Source organism: Medicago truncatula, chromosome 1, assembly GCF_003473485.1.
Source record: "Medicago truncatula cultivar Jemalong A17 chromosome 1, MtrunA17r5.0-ANR, whole genome shotgun sequence".
NCBI classification, from domain to species: domain Eukaryota; kingdom Viridiplantae; phylum Streptophyta; class Magnoliopsida; order Fabales; family Fabaceae; genus Medicago; species Medicago truncatula.
In genome coordinates, this window is record NC_053042.1 from 29302343 (window position 1) to 29320610 (window position 18268).

The 18268-nt window shown below is 38.1% G+C and overlaps 3 protein-coding genes across 3 annotated transcripts; 2 read left to right on the forward strand and 1 right to left on the reverse strand.

Annotated features, from left to right (window-relative positions):
• The first annotated feature begins 267 nt into the window (after positions 1–267).
• Positions 268–2163, forward strand: LOC120578248 (uncharacterized). The gene has a single exon (XM_039830728.1). The coding sequence runs from the start codon at positions 268–270 to the stop codon at positions 2161–2163; it is 1896 nt and encodes a 631-aa protein (XP_039686662.1).
• Positions 2164–2215: 52 nt separating this feature from the next.
• LOC120578249 (uncharacterized) lies at positions 2216–13959 on the forward strand. The gene is made up of 5 exons (XM_039830730.1): positions 2216–3918; positions 4218–6093; positions 6181–7072; positions 7238–7578; positions 13657–13959. The coding sequence occupies exons 1-5, from the start codon at positions 2216–2218 to the stop codon at positions 13957–13959; spliced, it is 5115 nt and encodes a 1704-aa protein (XP_039686664.1).
• Positions 13960–14423: 464 nt separating this feature from the next.
• On the reverse strand, positions 14424–17522 carry LOC25483732 (protein LEAD-SENSITIVE 1). Its single transcript, XM_013612436.3, has 3 exons — positions 17364–17522; positions 17183–17256; positions 14424–15402 (listed from the first exon to the last, which is right to left on the reverse strand). The coding sequence occupies exons 1-3, from the start codon at positions 17381–17383 to the stop codon at positions 14702–14704; spliced, it is 795 nt and encodes a 264-aa protein (XP_013467890.1). The 5' UTR covers positions 17384–17522; the 3' UTR covers positions 14424–14701.
• Positions 17523–18268: the final 746 nt, after the last annotated feature.

Sequence of the window (18268 nt, forward strand, 5' to 3'; positions counted from 1 at the left end):
GCTTCAGAGGCTTGAGAGTCTTTTCAGTTTGTTGTTGATGTTTTTTTAGTTATGGAGTCTATCCCTTGGCTCACTTTGTTTAAAGGGAATTATCTTGTTTTATTTTGAAAGTTTATCCCTTGGCTTTGTTGTTAGAAAGGGAATTATCTTGTAATGACTATGTCTGTTTTAATGTTTTGTTTAGGGTCATATGTTTATAAAATTGCTTCTATAGGTCCTTCGATAAAAAGATATATAAAAATTGCATATTTTGGCATATAGCATATCATGCATCATATTGCATTCATAAAAAGTGTCAAAACCAAGTCTCATACTCTCCTCATTTCTGTCTCAGAAAAAAGCAAAGTGGCCCGGCGTATTCAGTACAAACCTACCCGTGTTCACCGTACTCGAGCATACATCAAGAAGAAGATGGCAACTGCTGAACAAGAGAACAGTGACCTTAGGGAGGAGGTTAGTAACCTCAAGGAAGGTATGGAGAAGATAACCGCAATGATGATTGACATGATGGCCGCACAGGCACAAGCCTCTCAAGCGCAAAATGCTCAGACCACTCAGGCACATGTTGAAGCTTCTCAGTCTGCTGGTTCTCCTGCAATCCAGCCAATTCCTACTACTTCTGCTGATACTTCACAACCAATTCCTACTGGTTCCACCGCAGCTGTTGGTACTACACAACCTTTGGTGACTGACATGTACAATTCAGGCTTCCATCCCGTTGGACCTTCCGGTTTCTCTTTCCCTCCTCAGTACTGTATGCCGCCAGGCTACCCGTGGGACATGCCGCTCGCAACTAATGAAGGTTTTCGTCATAATGCGCCGGAAATGCAGTTCCCTCTTGGCCAGCAACAAACACCGTTCTACCAGACCGGCCAGCCTTTTCCTCAGGCTACTATGACTTATGTCGGACCCCTCGTGCATGCTGCTCAGCAAGAGGAGGAACAAGTGTACCATTCCAATAGTGTGGCTGGTGATGATAGAGTGGGTAACTTAGAAGAAAAGTACGATGCGGTACATAAAGAGTTGAAGAGTATCCGGGGTAAGGAAGTGTTTAGCCATAATTTGAATGACCTCTGCTTGGTTGCGGATGTGGTTATACCTCCTAAGTTTAAAGTGTCGACCTTTGAGAAGTACACGGGGAATACTTTCCCTGAAATGCACTTAATCATGTATGTTAGGAGGATGACGGCTCATAGGAAGAATGAACCTCTACTCATCTACTGTTTTCAGGACAGTTTGGCTGGTCCCGCACTCACGTGGTATATGAATTTGAAGGGTATCACTACTTTTGAGGAATTGGCTAATGCCTTCATCCAGCAGTATAAATATAACTCTTATCTGGCCCCTAACCGGAAAGAGCTGCAAGCTATGACTCAGGGTGATAAGGAATCTTTCAAAGAGTATGCCCAGCGCTTCATTCAGAAATCTGCTCAAATTCGTCCGCCTTTGGAAGAAAGAGAAGTGGCTGATCTGTTCTATGAGACTCTGAGCCCTTTCTACTCAGAGAAGATGCTTCTTTGTGCTTCACAGAAGTTTATCGACATGGTAGACGCGGGTGTTCGTATTGAAGAATGGGTCCGTAAGGGACGGGGTAGTAAAGATGGTGCCTCTTCAGGTGGTTATTCAGGAAGTTTGACAAGTGGGTCATCCAATGGTAATAGGAAGTTCGGAAATGGGTACCCAAAGAAGAATCCTCAAGAGGTCGGCATGGTGGCTCATGGCGGATCCCAACCTGTATACCCCAACTACCCCTATGTTGCTAATATTCCATCACCCATCCCAGCTCCACAAAACCCAAACTATCAACCACAAAGGCCTCAAGCCCACCGTCCATATTATCCACCACTATATTTATCACAACCTTATCAGCCACAACCGTTTTACCAACAACCATACTATCCCCTTCCACCACAACAACAACAGCCTCGTCAGCCTCGTCCTCCACCACAACAACCACAGCCTCGTCAGCCTCGCCCTCCAAGAAATCAATTCCCTCCTATCCCTATGCTGTATGGAGACTTGTTACCCTCCCTACTCGCTAGGGGTCTTGTTCAAGTTAAACCACGTCCCCCGGTGCCGAACCCTTTACCTCATTGGTATCGCCCAGACCTTACTTGTGAATTCCATCAAGGGGCACCAGGGCACGACATTGAGCACTGTTAACCTCTCAAAGACGCAGTCCAAAGATTGATTCACAACAAGGAATTATCCTTCAATGACCCCTGTTGCTCCAAACAACCCTCTGCCACCTCATGGGCCGACCGTTAACATGATTGAGAATTATCAGGAAGATGATCTCGTCACCAACGCTCAAGATGTCAGAACCCCGTTGGTTCCAATGCATGTGAAGATGTGTAACGTAGGTATGTTTAGCCACGATCATATCAATTGTGAGGTGTGTTCTGCGGATCCCCACGGGTGCATTCAAGTTCAAAATGATGTACAAGGGTTAATGGATCAAGGAGAGCTGGTTGTCACAAGAGAAGATAAGAACATTTGTGTTGTAATTCCTGTGTTTAAGGATAGGACGAAACCAATTGGTGTTGTTACTCCGATATTCAAAGACAATGTCAAGACAATTGTCAATCCTTTGGCAATTTGTGTGCCAAAACCCAAGCTGTTTTTCTCCCAGAAGGCTATTCCATATAGCTACGAATCTACAAGCATAGAGGATGGTAAAGGGGTACTTTTGGGTCCTTCAACTTCAGTAGATAACATTGCTGAGAGTAGTCAAATTCTGAGAAGTGGACGTATTCTTCCGGCTGTTGTACAAGCAAAGAACAAAGCTCCGGTGATAGAATCAGTGCCAATACCAGATCCTAGCAAGGGTAAAAGTGTAGGTCAACCTAGTGGAACTGATAACGATGAAATTTTGAAACTGATCAAGAAAAGTGATTATAAGATAATGGATCAGTTATTACAGACTCCATCCAAGATCTCTATCATGTCACTATTGACAAGTTCTGATGCTCATAGGGAAGCCTTGATGAAAGTATTGAATCAAGCCTACGTAGACCATGATGTGACTTTGGATCAATTTGGGAGCATTGTTGGAAATGTGACGGCATGCAACAACCTGAGTTTCAGTGAGGAAGACCTCCCGGTGGAGGGGAAAAATCATAACATGGCCTTACATATCTCTGTTATGTGCAAAACAGATTCTCTGTCCAATGTCTTGATAGACACTGGTTCTTCCCTCAATGTGATGGCGAAGACAACCTTTGATAAATTGACGTATTCAGACGGATTTATTAGGCCCAGTTGCGTGTCGGTAAGGGCATTTGATGGATCCAGGAAGACGGTGTGGGGAGAAATAGATTTACTTATCACTATTGGGCCCCAAGAGTTTAAAGTTACATTCCAGATAATGGATATTCAAGCTTCCTACAGCTGTTTACTTGGTAGACCATGGATTCATGAAGCAGGGGCAGTAACATCCACTCTTCACCAAAAGCTAAAGTTTGTGAGTCATGGAAAGCTTGTTACAGTGAGTGGGGAATCAGCTCTTTTGGTTAGCCATTTGTCGTCCTTTTCCTTCATTGGTGGTGAAAGTCCGGATGGAACGTCATTCCAAGGGTTCTCGGTTGAAAGCGGTACTACAAAAGGTGAAACATGCATGGCCTCTCTAAGGGATGCTCAGAGAGTAATCCAAGAAGGAAAAGCGGAAGGCTGGGGGCAATTAGTACAGTTGCCCGAGAACAAGCGCAAAGAAGGTTTGGGTTTCTCTGGCAATAAGCAAGTGGTGTTCGACCCAACTAGGGGCACTTTTCACAGTGCCGGATTCATTAATACACCACCTGAGACTAATGCAATTTTGGAAGATCAATCAGAAGAGGTGGTACCTGACTTTGTGACTCCTGATGGAAACTGCTGCAACTGGATTGCTGTTGACATCCCTTCTGCGATACCTTTTTCTAAGTATTGTGTTTGTCTTTGTTTTTGTTTTTTAAGAAAACTCCTTTCATCCTACCCCAGACGAAAGTGAAATCTTGCAGGGTTTGTTTTTACTTTAAGTTGTTTTCAGTATTAATAAAAATTGTCGTTTCTATCACGACTGTTATTTTACTTTATTTTAGTGCTTTTTCTAAAAAATGGTAATACAAAAAACTTGTTTTTTTTCGCTTTTTTTCTTTTAAAAAATAAAAAATAAAAAAAAAATCAATTTCAAAGGTCTGCATCCACTATTTTGCTAAAAATCAATCATGAATCATATGCAGACTGAACATAAGTGAGCCCGTTGAACGTAGTGACCCTATGCTTCCGCCCAACTTGGAGTTCCCTATTTATGAGGCTTGGGTAGAGGAGGATGAAGAGATTCCTAATGAGCTTAGATGGATGTTAGAGCAAGAAAGAAAAGCCATTCAGCCTCATAAGGAAGAAATAGAGTCGATCAACCTGGGTACTGAGGAAGATAAGAAAGAGATTAAGATTGGAGCGTCATTAGAGGCATTTGTCAAGAATATGATAATTGAGCTTCTCAGAGAGTATGATGATATATTTGCGTGGTCCTACAAAGACATGCCAGGGTTAGACCCTGATGTTGTTGAACATCGTTTGCCTCTAAAGCCCGAGTGTCCTCCAGTCAAGCAGAAGTTAAGAAGATCTCATCCAGATATGGCTCTCAAGATCAAAGAGGAAGTGCGAAAACAAATTGACGCAGGTTTCTTGATTTCCTCTGAATATCCTCAATGGTTGGCCAACATAGTGCCCGTTCCGAAGAAAGATGGTAAGGTCAGAATGTGTGTTGACTATCGGGATTTGAACAAAGCTAGTCCGAAGGATGATTTCCCTTTACCTCACATTGATGTATTGGTTGATAGTACTGCTAGATGCAAGGTGTTCTCCTTCATGGATGGATTTTCCGGGTATAACCAAATCAAGATGGCTCCGGAAGATAGAGAAAAGACGTCTTTCATCACGCCATGGGGCGCTTTCTGCTACTTAGTAATGCCATTTGGATTGATAAATGCTGGCGCCACTTACCAGAGAGGCATGACTAAAATATTCCATGATATGATACATAAAGAGATTGAAGTATATGTGGATGATATGATTGTCAAGTCAGGCACTGAAGAAGAACATGCTGAGTATTTGTTAAAGATGTTTCAACGGTTGAGAAAGTACAAGCTCCGGTTGAATCCTAACAAGTGTACCTTCGGTGTTAGATCTGGCAAGCTCTTGGGTTTTATCGTTAGTCAGAAAGGTATTGAAGTAGATCCCGACAAAGTCAAAGCTATCAGGGAAATGCCGGTTCCAAAGACAGAGAAACAAGTTAGAGGTTTTTTGGGAAGATTGAACTACATCTCCAGATTCATCTCCCATATGACTGCCACATGTGGACCGATATTCAAGTTACTCCGTAAAGATCAGGGGATCGTTTGGACGGAAGATTGCCAGAAAGCTTTTGATAGCATCAAAGGGTATTTGTTAGAACCTCCGATTCTTGTCCCTCCAGTTGAAGGAAGGCCTTTGATCATGTACTTGACTGTGTTGGATGATTCCATGGGCTGCGTGCTTGGTCAACAAGATGAAACTGGAAAGAAAGAGCATGCCATTTACTACTTGAGTAAGAAGTTTACTGATTGTGAGTCCCGATATTCTATGCTTGAGAAAACTTGTTGCGCTTTGGCATGGGCCGTTAAGCGTCTCCGTCACTACATGGTTTACCACACTACTTGGTTGATATCCAAAATGGATCCGATCAAGTACCTTTTTGAGAAGCCGGCGTTAACAGGAAGAATTGCTCGTTGGCAGATGTTATTGTCTGAATATGATATTGTGTATCGCACTCAGAAAGCCATCAAGGGTAGTGTTCTTGCTGACCATTTGGCTCATCAACCAATTGAAGACTATCAGCCTATCAAGTTTGATTTCCCAGATGAAGAGATCATGTATTTAAAGATGAAAGATTGTGATGAACCGTTGTTTGGTGAAGGTCCTGATCCAGACTCTAAGTGGGGTTTGATTTTTGATGGAGCCGTCAATGTCTTTGGTAATGGAATAGGGGCAGTTATCCTTACTCCTAAAGGTACTCACATCCCTTTCACTGCAAGACTCCGGTTTGATTGCACGAACAATATTGCAGAATATGAAGCTTGCATCATGGGCATTGAAGAAGCCATTGACTTAAGGATTAAAAATATTGAAATATATGGAGATTCAGCTCTTGTGATTAACCAGATCAAAGGAAAATGGGAAACTCACCATGCTGGATTGATACCTTACAGAGACTATGCAAGACGTTTATTGACTTTCTTCAACAAGGTGGAGTTGCACCACATTCCTCGGGATGAGAATCAAATGGCAGATGCCCTAGCAACTTTATCTTCAATGATCAAGGTGAATCGAGGCAACGACGTGCCTCTAATCAGTGTCAAGTTCCTTGATAGGCCCGCTTATGTGTTTGTAGCTGAAGCAGTTTTCGATGATAAACCGTGGTTTCATGATATTAAAGTGTTTCTTCAAACTCAAGAGTACCCTCCTGGGGCATCCCGTAAAGATAAGAGAACTCTAAGAAGACTGTCTGGCAATTTCTTCCTGAGTGGAGACGTCTTGTACAAAAGAAACTTTGATTCAGTTTTGCTCAGATGTGTGGACCGACGTGAAGCAGATTTATTAATGCATGAGATACACGAAGGCTCGTTCGGGACTCATTCTAGTGGATATTCAATGGCTAAGAAGGCATTGAGAGCAGGCTACTACTGGATAACGATGCATGCTGACTGTCATCATTATGCCAAGAAGTGCCACAAGTGCCAAATTTATGCTGATAAAATTCATGTTCCACCGTCTATGCTCAATGTTATCTCTTCTCCATGGCCGTTTTCTATGTGGGGCATTGATATGATTGGTCGAATCGAACCAAAAGCTTCCAATGGACATCGTTTTATACTAGTGGCTATTGACTACTTCACCAAATGGGTCGAAGCGGCATCTTATGCTAATGTGACCAAACAAGTAGTAGTCCGATTTATCAAGAACAATATCATATGCCGTTATGGCGTTCCCAACAAGATCATCACGGATAATGGCACGAATTTGAACAATAAAATGATGAAGGAATTATGTGATGGTTTCAAGATCGAGCATCACAACTCTTCTCCTTATAGACCTCAGATGAATGGTGCGGTCGAAGCTGCAAACAAGAATATTAAGAAGATCGTGCAGAAGATGGTGGTTACCTATAAAGACTGGCATGAGATGTTGCCCTACGCTTTGTATGGTTATCGTACTTCAGTGCGTACTTCAACAGGGGCAACCCCTTTTTCTTTGGTATATGGGACGGAAGCGATACTTCCGGTAGAAGTTGAAATCCCGTCATTGAGGGTCTTGATGGAAGCTGAGCTGTCAGAGGCTGAATGGTGTCAAAATAGGTATGATCAGTTGAATTTGATTGAGGAAAAACGCATGGCTGCTTTATGTCATGGACATCTATATCAGACAAGGATGAAACAAGCGTTCGATAAAAAGGTTCGACCCCGTGAATTTAAAGAAGGTGACCTGGTGGTCAAGAGTATCAAGTCTTTCCAACCAGACCCTAGGGGAAAGTGGACACCTAATTATGAAGGTCCCTATGTGGTGAAAAGAGCTTTTTCTGGTGGTGCTTTAATTCTTACAACTATGGATGGAGAGGAGTTACCTCGTCCTGTGAATTCTGATGCAGTCAAGAAATACTTTGTCTAGATATATATGTAAAAGAACAGCTCGGTAGGTCGAAAACCCGAAAGGGCGTCCTAAACAAAAAAAGAGCGTCTCGATGGACTAAAAACCCGAAAAGGCGGTCCATGCAAAAGTTAGAGACATATAAAAAAAAAGGATTATCCTGATAGGTTGAAACCCACAAGGGCGATCTATGCAAAAGTTAAGGATTATGACAAAGTAACTGCATCAGATGAAACATCACTCACTTGGGGCACTTTAGCTGTCAGAAGTTCTCCGATATCAAAGCATTATAGGCAGTGGAATTCAAAGTTGTTAGAGAAAGTAGCGGTTATTATGTTCAATGTACCTTCCCCATATTAATTACCATTGTCCAAATTTTGTAATTTGTGGTGCCATGCTTTAGCTGGTTACCATTTCCTTTAAATCAATTCGAGCCTGTGCCCCTTTATTTGAAATTCATATTTATTCTATGTGCAAATTTTCTTCCATTTTTACTGTTAAAACTTGAAGTAAAAACTTTGAAAATTCTTTTAAAATCTTTATGTTTTCTTTTGGAAAAGAACAAAATGATGACAAATATATATTATCTTTAATTCATGTATCATAGAAGCATGTGTCAACATTCGATTCAAAAGCATGTAGATTCATTTGTATGGACATAGTCATTACTAAAAAAGGAATAAAAAAAAGAAGAAGAAAAGTATACCAAAGGAAAAGCAATGACTATTCGAAGCATGAGCTTGCAAAAGTGCCTCAGTTTCAGTTCTGGAATGGCGACTTCGGCTAGTGTTTTGATTTTTGAGCTAAATCGTATCAGTGTTAAGATCGTTGGGCTTTATCCCACCAGTGGTTTGTTTGAAGGGTTCTACCCCGACAATGTTTGACTCATCTCTAGTAATGGTATTCCCATTGAGGATTTATGAGTGTTTGTGCTGTGATGTTGAGCCACTTCTTTTTGGACCTGCCCAACTTTGTCTCAACAGTCTTAACACTATACCGTCATTCGAGTCTCAGTCATATTCATTCATGCATACATAGCAGGTATATAAATGTCATTCATACATGGTTGCATTATTACCCAATGTCTTTTTTCTCTTGTGTCTCATAAAAGTATCATCCTCAATATGTCTGGTTCAAAGTTTGCCACTAGTTAATTTCAAGGGGCAGGTCTCGCATATTCGTCTTTACCTAATTCACGGTATTAGGCATGATTTCTTTTGCATATTCGTCTTTACCTAATTCACGGTAATAGACATGATTTACTTTGTTGCATATTCGTCTTTACCTAATTCACGGTAATAGGCATGATTTACTTTGTTGCATATTCGTCTTTACCTAATACACGGTAATAGACATGATTTCTTTCTTTTGCATATTCGTCTTTACCTAATTCATGGTAATAGACAGGATTTCTTTCTTTTGCATATTCGTCTTTACCTAATTCACAGTAATAGACATGATCTTTTCCTTGTATATTCGTCTTCACCTAATTCACGGTAATAGGCATGTTTTACTTTCTTGCATATTCGTCTTTACCTAATTCACGGTATTAGGCATGATTTCTTTTGCATATTCGTCTTTACCTAATTCACGGTAATATACATGATTTCTTTCTTGCGTATTCGTCTTTACCTAATTCACGGTAATAGGCATGATTATTTCCTCCAGGGTCGTCTTTACCAATTCTAAAGGTAATAGACATATGTTTATCTTTCTTGTAATGTCGTCTTTACCAATTTAAAGGTAATGTGAAGTTTTTCTTTCTCCCCAGTAATACTTGTCATTTTGGTCCTCAGTCGTGCTATTTTTGTAGGTGTTGCATTCATAATTGCATCGCATGCATTCATATCATTAGGCTCATGAGCGTTGCATTCTTAGCATTCCAACCAGTCAAAATTGGTGTACTTAATATTTAAGTCTCTTCGACCTGTTGATTTAAAAGTTTCTTTTTAAATCTCTGTGACGAAGAAACTTAAATAGGGGCATCTGTCATACCCCAATTTTTGACCTAAGATCACATTTCATTTGTCTTTTGGCCCGGAATTGTTTGCCTTTTTAGGAAAAATTTCGGCAGAGACGTATTTTAAATACCTCATTTTTTGTTCATTTTTTTTTACCACTCTTTTTAGTCATTTTATTCTAGTCCTTTTCGTTATTATTATTATCATTATTTTATTATGTTGTTTGTTTTTATTTTTATTAAAAAAGGCATAAAATGAAAATTCATCAAGAATAGTCTACCAGAACGTTCTCCAGAACGTTCTGGTCGTACTACGAGTGAAATAAAGTGACCTCATTATGTCCCATCAAATATACCACTAGATTACAGCTGCACAACACCACACGTTTTGCTTCAAAAGTGCATGGAACTAAAAGAACGTTCTTGAGAACATTCTGGTTGAACTTCAAAGGGATAAGAATGACATCATCATGTTCCCTCATGTTGCCACCAGATCACAACTGTTTTTTCATCACGTGTGGTTGTCTCAAAAAGGAAAGGAACAACGAGAATGTTCTTAAGAACATTCTCCATGTGGCAAATTTTACAACTTGGACACTCTTGCTCTCAAAGCAACAAAGGACAGCACTTGTAGCTTTCAAAGAAGTGCCAAACAGCTGTAAAAACAAGTGGCCTCCAAACTTCTACAGCTTGCATTCACGTGTCCACCTTTTCTCTTTGCAAATTGGAAGTTCCAGAACGTTCTGCATGAACAAAATTCACTTTTTTCTCATTCTTGCGCTCCAAGCAACAAAAACATAAGCACATGGGCTGTTTTTAACAAGGAAAACACAGCTGTTTTTGTCTGTGAAGCTCCAAGTCTTTCACCTCTATAAATACAAGCATACCTCAATGGCAAAAGGGGAGGCTTACACACAAAGAATTGAATCTCTCTCAAAGTGAAGGTGCTCACTACTTTCAAACAAAGTTTTTTTCTTCTTTCTTTCTTTCTTTTCTTTCTCATCACCATCAACAAACAAACACAAAACAACACACCCTCATTACCAAAACAAACAAAAATCAAACAAAACAACCCTCTTTTTTTTTCTCTTTCTTTCTTCTACTCTCCCACAAAGGTATATCATCTCCCCTTTCTTTTCTTTCCTCCTTTTTCTTTTCCTTTTCACTTTTTCCTTTCGTTCTTGCTCTCTCTCTCTCTCTCTCTCTATATATATATATATATATATATATATATATATATATATATATTTTAATTTATTTTTCACTAAAATACACACCTCAATCCAGAGTGCTCTGGTCCAAAATTAACTGTTAATATTATATTTTTATCCTCCAGAGTGCTCTGGTCCTAAATTAACTGTTAATATTTTATTTTTGTTTAATTTAATTATTCTCCAGAACAATCTGGTCCTTGTTAATTAAATTAATCCAGAGTGCTCTGGTCCTATATTAACTGTTAATATTATATTTTTGTTTAATTTAAATATTCTCCAGAACAATCTGGTCCTTGTTAATTAAATTAATCCAGAGTGCTCTGGTCCTTGTTAATTAAATTAATCCAGAGTGCTCTGGTCCTAAGTTAATTGTTAATATTATATTTTTGTTCTCCAGAGTGTTCTGGTCCTATATATATTAAATACTATTTATCTTGTTGAACTAACGTAAACTAACAATCTTTTCTTCACACCCACACACTTTTATTTTTTATTGCTCTATTAGTTTAATTTTCAGTTATTATGCAAAAACATTCAAATATCCAAAATTCACAAAAAGAACTTTTCACAATAAACCTTGATCTTAAATCAAGTGACCGTCTTTTTATTTTATTTTTCTTAATCAAATTTCAAATCAATTCTAATTCAACTTTAAGTCAGTTTTCTTCAATCTAAAAAACACAAATCAATTCTCATTTGCCACTTGGCTTTTTATTTTCAAAACCTTTTTTCAAAATCTAATAAAAAACACTCAACCAATCAAACGTCAATTTCTACCCCGAACTACGAGGTTTTGATCCCTCACGGGTACGTAGGCAGAGGACCTTGTCCTTCCAAATCAATTAAAAAAACAATTTTCTTTTTTTTTCTTTTCAACTTTCAACTAAAAAACAAATTTCTTTTTTCTTATCAATTAAAAACAATTATCTTCTTTCTTTTCAACTAAAAATCAATTTTCTTTTTCGTTTTAACTCATCATCCAATTTTATTTTCATCTCTTCAAATAAGCAAAACAATTTAGCACAAGATAAATTAAGTAAAAGGTTCCTACGGAGTACCGTAGACGCTTAGGGTGCTAACACCTTCCCTTCGCGTAACCAACCCCCGAATCCAAAGTCTTAAGGGTTTTTACTCATTTTTTCCCTCCCACGAATAAAATTGAGAGTTCAAAGATTGACGATTCAAAATCAATTAATGGTTTGACATCCGAAACTCACGAGCACAGATCCCAACCATTTTTGTGTGTTCAAATGATTCAAAATCTTGTGACTTGGTGGTTGAGGTGGAAGAGTTAAGAAGTGTAGTGACAAAGAGATCAGAGTTTGATCCCCATTTTCAATATAGTACTAACAATTACTAACATTTGTACAACAATAATGGAAAGAAAAGCCAGGTATTCTGAACTGATATATTGCTCTGGATTCATATTAAAAAAAGAAGGTTCGAGTGGTGATGCACCAATGGAGTGGTTCATTAGGAATTCTTATTCATCAGTGAATCCTATAATTACTGGTAGTGTCTTGGTAATCATGATAATGGAAACAACAAGTGGATTAATATTGTTTTCATGCTTGGGGTGATGTGCAACATTATCAGCCATATATTTCTCTGCTTTAATCATGGAAGTACATGTAAAGAATGAAGAGATTAATTGCTAGGCCTAGTAATTTATAATTGTCTAAATTTGAGAGCTTGTAAATAAGTAAGTTGAATGATGCAATGATGAAAATTTGAGAATATTGAAAGAAGGGGAATATCATCAATCTCTGAATCAATTTGAAATGAGCAAAATGTCTTCAATAAATCCACGTTGTATTTTATTTGATTTATTTTGGTAGAAAAAGAGAGACAAAATCTAAAATGAAAGAGAACTATAAGGTTACACGTAGAGCCGTCAATTTTGGGAGCCTTGAAGATTTGAACCCCAACTCACACGTGAAGGGGGCTTAAAATACAAAACAATAAGACTATTATTGTTTTTGTTTATCAATTGTAATACCTAATCTTCAAATTTATCGAATTTGTATCTATCATTCCTCACATCTCTCTTGTTATGGGAATTCTAAGTCTAAAATCAAATTTTGTGGTTTTATACTTTGGGCCGTTTGGATTGACTTATTTTTGAGCTCATCAATGGAACACCGTCTGAGACAGACCCTTTATAGTTTATACAGCTTAGTGAATAGGATTAGGAGTTACTGTTTTTTCTCCTCAATTGTGTGTCATTGCTTGAATTGTGTGTTAATGTAAATTATAAGCTTCTTGTATCATACTTTATCTGTAGGACCGACACTTTTGATACTAGTCATCGCTATCTAACCTCTATTGAGAAACGAAGTGCAATAAGGTTTTATGTAACTTTTAATCGATAAAATATAGTGTTATTGCAGCTGCAATGGGGATAACTATGAGTCTATTTCACTTCAACTAATAATGGATAAAATATAGTCTTAGATTGAATCAATGTTGAGACTTTTGGTTCGAAAAATTAGTTTTCACATTTGTATGCAGCACTATGTTTTGTGTTGCATCATCACAAAACTAGTTTGAAGATTCTTGAGTTGTGGATGAGTAACATTGCACAACAATAGAAGTTACAGAACTTAGATGAATATGTATCAATAAATATGTTAAATCATTTTTTTTTTGTTGACACAATGTGATAACAAACAACTACCACCAAGTACTAAAGTATTCAAATTGTTGCTTGAGCTTTCATTCATCAATTATTGTACTTATAGTACTACAATTACCCATCATTTGAAGAATCTACCTAGTGGGCTCATAATTTGGCACATTTGCCTTAACAAATTATTATAGAATTTGGCAACAAATGCAAATGGACAAATACAATGGAACAAAATAACAGTAAAGGGGTATGCTGCAACAATAACAGTGAAGCTCACATTAGGTTTACTATCAAAGAGCCTACATTTGAGCAAATTTTCCAAGCTAGTGTCCTCTGGTGCTAATCCCAACCACTGGACTAAGACTAGACGAGTTGGAGGAGTAATGGCAGAGTCTAACCAAGAGTCCAAAATTACCATAAGTTCAACGATCTGGTGGTTGTCAAGAGCAGATGGAGGTAGTTCAGAGAATGAAAGAGTGGCAGGGTCATGGTGAAGCTGGAGTAGAGAGCAAGGAAAAACTAGGTGAGGCTTGGACGATGGGGGAAAGTCCAATTTATAGGCCGCGATGGCTATATTTCCAGAATCGCATACGGTCCGTAGAACCTCTTAGACAACTTGAGTGAGAGACTGCCATCTATAAGGGCACAAGTTGAGGTACACCAAATCACACGTAATTAGGCTTAGATGGATGGGAGAGAACCCAGTGTAAGAGTGTTTGCTAGTATTGTAAGACCATTCAACCAAAGTGAGGGTTTGTGGTGGACAAAAGCGCAACTGTATTGCACCAATGAGGTTCAAAACTTCTGCCTGCAGAGGAAATAATCTGTTTCTGTATTTATCGGTGAATAAATTGGCAGTGAAAGCACCAACTGATAAAGAATAACATCCACTATGGTAGTGATCAAGAGACAAGAACCATCATTTACCTTAACAATACTCGTACCAGAACTCGTGGCATTTATACAATCATTTACCTTAACAATACTCTTACCAGAACTCATGACATTTATACATTATATGTACATGATCAGTTTCACTAGGCCAAAAAATGCCTAGCTAGCTCATCACCCAGAGAGGCCTCAAAGAAAAGCAAAATAAATTATCCAAATCCAAAATACCATACAATATTTCAATTAAATATTAAAATGCTTACACACCCAATGGTTAAAAAACCACATCACTGTCATAAACTTAAATTCATAGCAGAACATAAATTTAAACAAAGCAGTGTTTGATCATTGACTAACAATCTGAGTAGATTGAGGGGCCAGATTCATTGAAACTTGAGGTTCAATAACCTGCAGTAACCCAGTAGCCAACCTTCCTGTCAACTCTTCCACTTGTATTTTCACCACATCCCTCCTCATTCCAATGTCTGCAGCATACCTGCTAGCACAATAAACTCCAACGGCAGTTGCCGCCATTCCATAAACATTTGTAGTCACCAAGCGGAGCGGCGTTGATAGAACAGCAGCAAGAGGTCCTCCTATGATGGAAACTGCTTGGCCACTCTGTCCAATTGTTCTTTCATCAACAACAACTAACCCGGTTTTGCAATAGATGGCAAAGTCTTCACAGTTGTTCTTGAATACGTTATAGCAACGAAAGCCGTTTTCGAGTAAATACAGAGCTCGATGAACCACAACATCGTCTTCATCTGAGACTGCAAGAGTGCATGTTCCACCGCGTGCTTTCGCAAGAAAGAGAGCTGGGGAGACGGCGTACTCAAAACGATACAAGACACCTCCGGCCAGAAAGCAGTTCAGGCATGAGACAACGACCCCATGGTCTTCTTGGGATGGAATGCAAATTGGGCAAATTTCTTGAGACCTGGCTGGTGCTGAACTGAGGAGGAGAACATCTAGTACGGTACCGGTTCCTACTTCTTGTCCACGCCTAGTAAAGTGGATAACTTTGTCATCACCGATATAAATGCCTGTCATTCATTTCAGTACATAGAATGAAAGATTCCATCATTACAATTTACAAAGACATGAGCTGAAAAATTAAGCATTGTTCAGTTTTTAATGCTTATTTGTAGTGCATGGAGTCATGAATCCTCAAGAGCAAAACAAGTGAATTTAAAAAAATAAATAAAGTGAGAAGCTCTGTAGCATAAGAAGGGCAAGGGAAAAGGATATGACCAATGTCCTAAATATTGGTCGGCAACCGCAATTGCGGCCGTAATATAACGTTACTAAAGGTCTTCGCAATCACATCCGCAATTGCGGCTGCATCGGATTTGTCTGCATTTTATTCCATTATAAAGGCTTGCAGCGTAATCGCGACCACAATGACTATTTAAACTAAACTGAGAGCTGGAAAGTATGCATATAAGGACAATAGGAGTCAATAAACAATGATGGCGCCTTTTTTTTTTAAAAAAAAAAATACAGATCACTAATCTTAAGTCACATAGAAATCTTCAAATAGAGAGAACCTTAGGAAGTTCCACTACAATATACTTCCATTATACAATGGAAAGCAGTGTAATATTCACTCTGTGGCTTGTCATTGTCCTCAACATAACCACAAAATCTAATGCTTTTCAAGATAATTGGTGTATATAGATATTGAAGGACAATGCTGTCTCACATGGTTTGACCTGGTAAATCTTGAATATTATATTTTAAGAGGACGTTTGTTTCACAAATACAGTAATCTCTTTACCATTAGGAACCTTGCCTCTATCTAAAGCTAGAGTCTTCACCGTTTGTTCCTTCATCACATGCTTTTCAATTTCTACGATACATAGAATATTGACCATTATTTTATCTCATTGTATATCATGCAAAACTTCGATCGAATCTTGATTTTTTTTGGTAAAAACTTCATAGAAGAGAAAAATGATAGGAACCCAATTTTACCACCCAAATTTCTGAAAAACCACAGATAGTACACTTCCAGATTCCATAATGCATATTCAGTATGAAAGTATACTTTCCGACGGCACAACCTTTGAAAACACATCCGACAGCACATCCGAGGTGATATTGAGGGGTTCGAAAACAATATCATAAGAATTTGGGTATTATGGGGGTGTCCAAATATCTATTTGCATGCAATTCCATTCATGACTAGTTTAATTAATTTATATTGTCCACTAAATAGCCTTTGTTTTATCTTAAGAGGATAAGTCATTGCAAGGTTACTAAAGTAAAAAACACAAACACAATCAGGTTCCATTGTTTGAAAGCTTGACTTTCATATCGATCAAAATGAAACTTCTATTCATGGTTGCAAACGAGTAAGAACCTTAGCAAAGCATCACAACTATCGGTTTAGTCCACATTGTGAGTTTGTCAGAATCACAATATATAAACGTAATTTTGACAAAAACTACCCTTTGAAGCTTCAACAAACTCACAGTAACACGCAATTTCCTCAAATTCACCTCAACATGCACTTAAAATCTTAACCCAAGCTTATCAGATCACAAGCTTAATGCATGTTTTGAATTAACGGTGAGTTTGGCGGAATCTCATTATGCCACCGTGATTTTAGTAAAATCTCAATGGCACAGTGATTTTTCCAAAATCACCGCAATTCGAAACATGCACTTAAAATCTAAACACTAACGATAAAATAGATAAACCCTCTAAATCTCTTCACATCTCCAATTTCATTTGAACTACAAATTACACAACAATAAAAATAACACAAACAAAACAAATAAATAGAAAATTGAATAAAATAGAAAAGAGAGAAGAGAGAACCATGATGAGCATAAATATAAGCAGTCCTCCAAGAATAGATGTGATCTCCTGCTTTCAGGCTCTCTCTAGTTACCCTGCACATTCATTTTTTGTTAAAAAAAAATAAATCCTACTAAGATTCTGATAACAAAAAAAAAACATTGTTTATGACAACGTAGGGAGAATCGAAAATTAAGAATACCTGTTAGAAAGTAACCCCATTTCTCGACAGAGCAACCTTTGATTCGTTTGTTTCGACAATTCGTGCAATGGGATTGAAGAAGAGAAAATAAAACGCTGTTTCTGAGCAAATGACGGTTATGCCCTTTTCTGAAGATTTGGTTTGGATAGATTGAAGTAAAAGTTACAGATATTGTAACGTTACTAACGTTGTAAGAAAAGCTGTCTTGAGGTTTTTTATGGAAAATGACGGCTGTGTCCTTCAGTGGCAGCTTGCTTCGCCGTTAAGGAAGAGAGGAGATGCGTGACGTGGAATAGAATTACGCGAGTTGATGAAGGATGGTGACTTGGATCCCAACACGTGGCAATGGACACCCCTATTTTCTTCTTTTTATCGAGGAAATAATATACTCTTTCTCTTCTGTCCAAGAATAAGTAATCTTCCTATGAGCTTAGCTCATTTCGTAAAGGACAATGTATATTATATATATGAGTTGGGGTTCGAACTCCGAATAGCTCATTTATTCATCTTGAATTTCTATAGCCATTAGGTTCCTTGACAAAAAAAAAATAATAAATAAGTAATTTGTAATCTGTAATCCGTTCATAAAAAATTTGTCTTAGAGGTGCCTTTAATTTGTCCTGCGTTTGATTTATAAAACAGTTTCATATACAGGACAAACTGGATGCAAATGGATAGGATAAAAACACATATTTTTGTCCTTCACTAAACCATAGTACAACTTTTTGTCGCACGTACAAGTTGTCCAAAAATCCAAAATAGTATTTCGTCCCTCAAAAATCGCATAAAGCAAAAAATTATTCAATGTCATAAAAATTTGTCTTGTGTTGTTCTGTCTTGTACGGTTATGTCTAGTAGTTACTGTTTTGCAAACCAAACACACTCATAATGAATGATCTATTTTA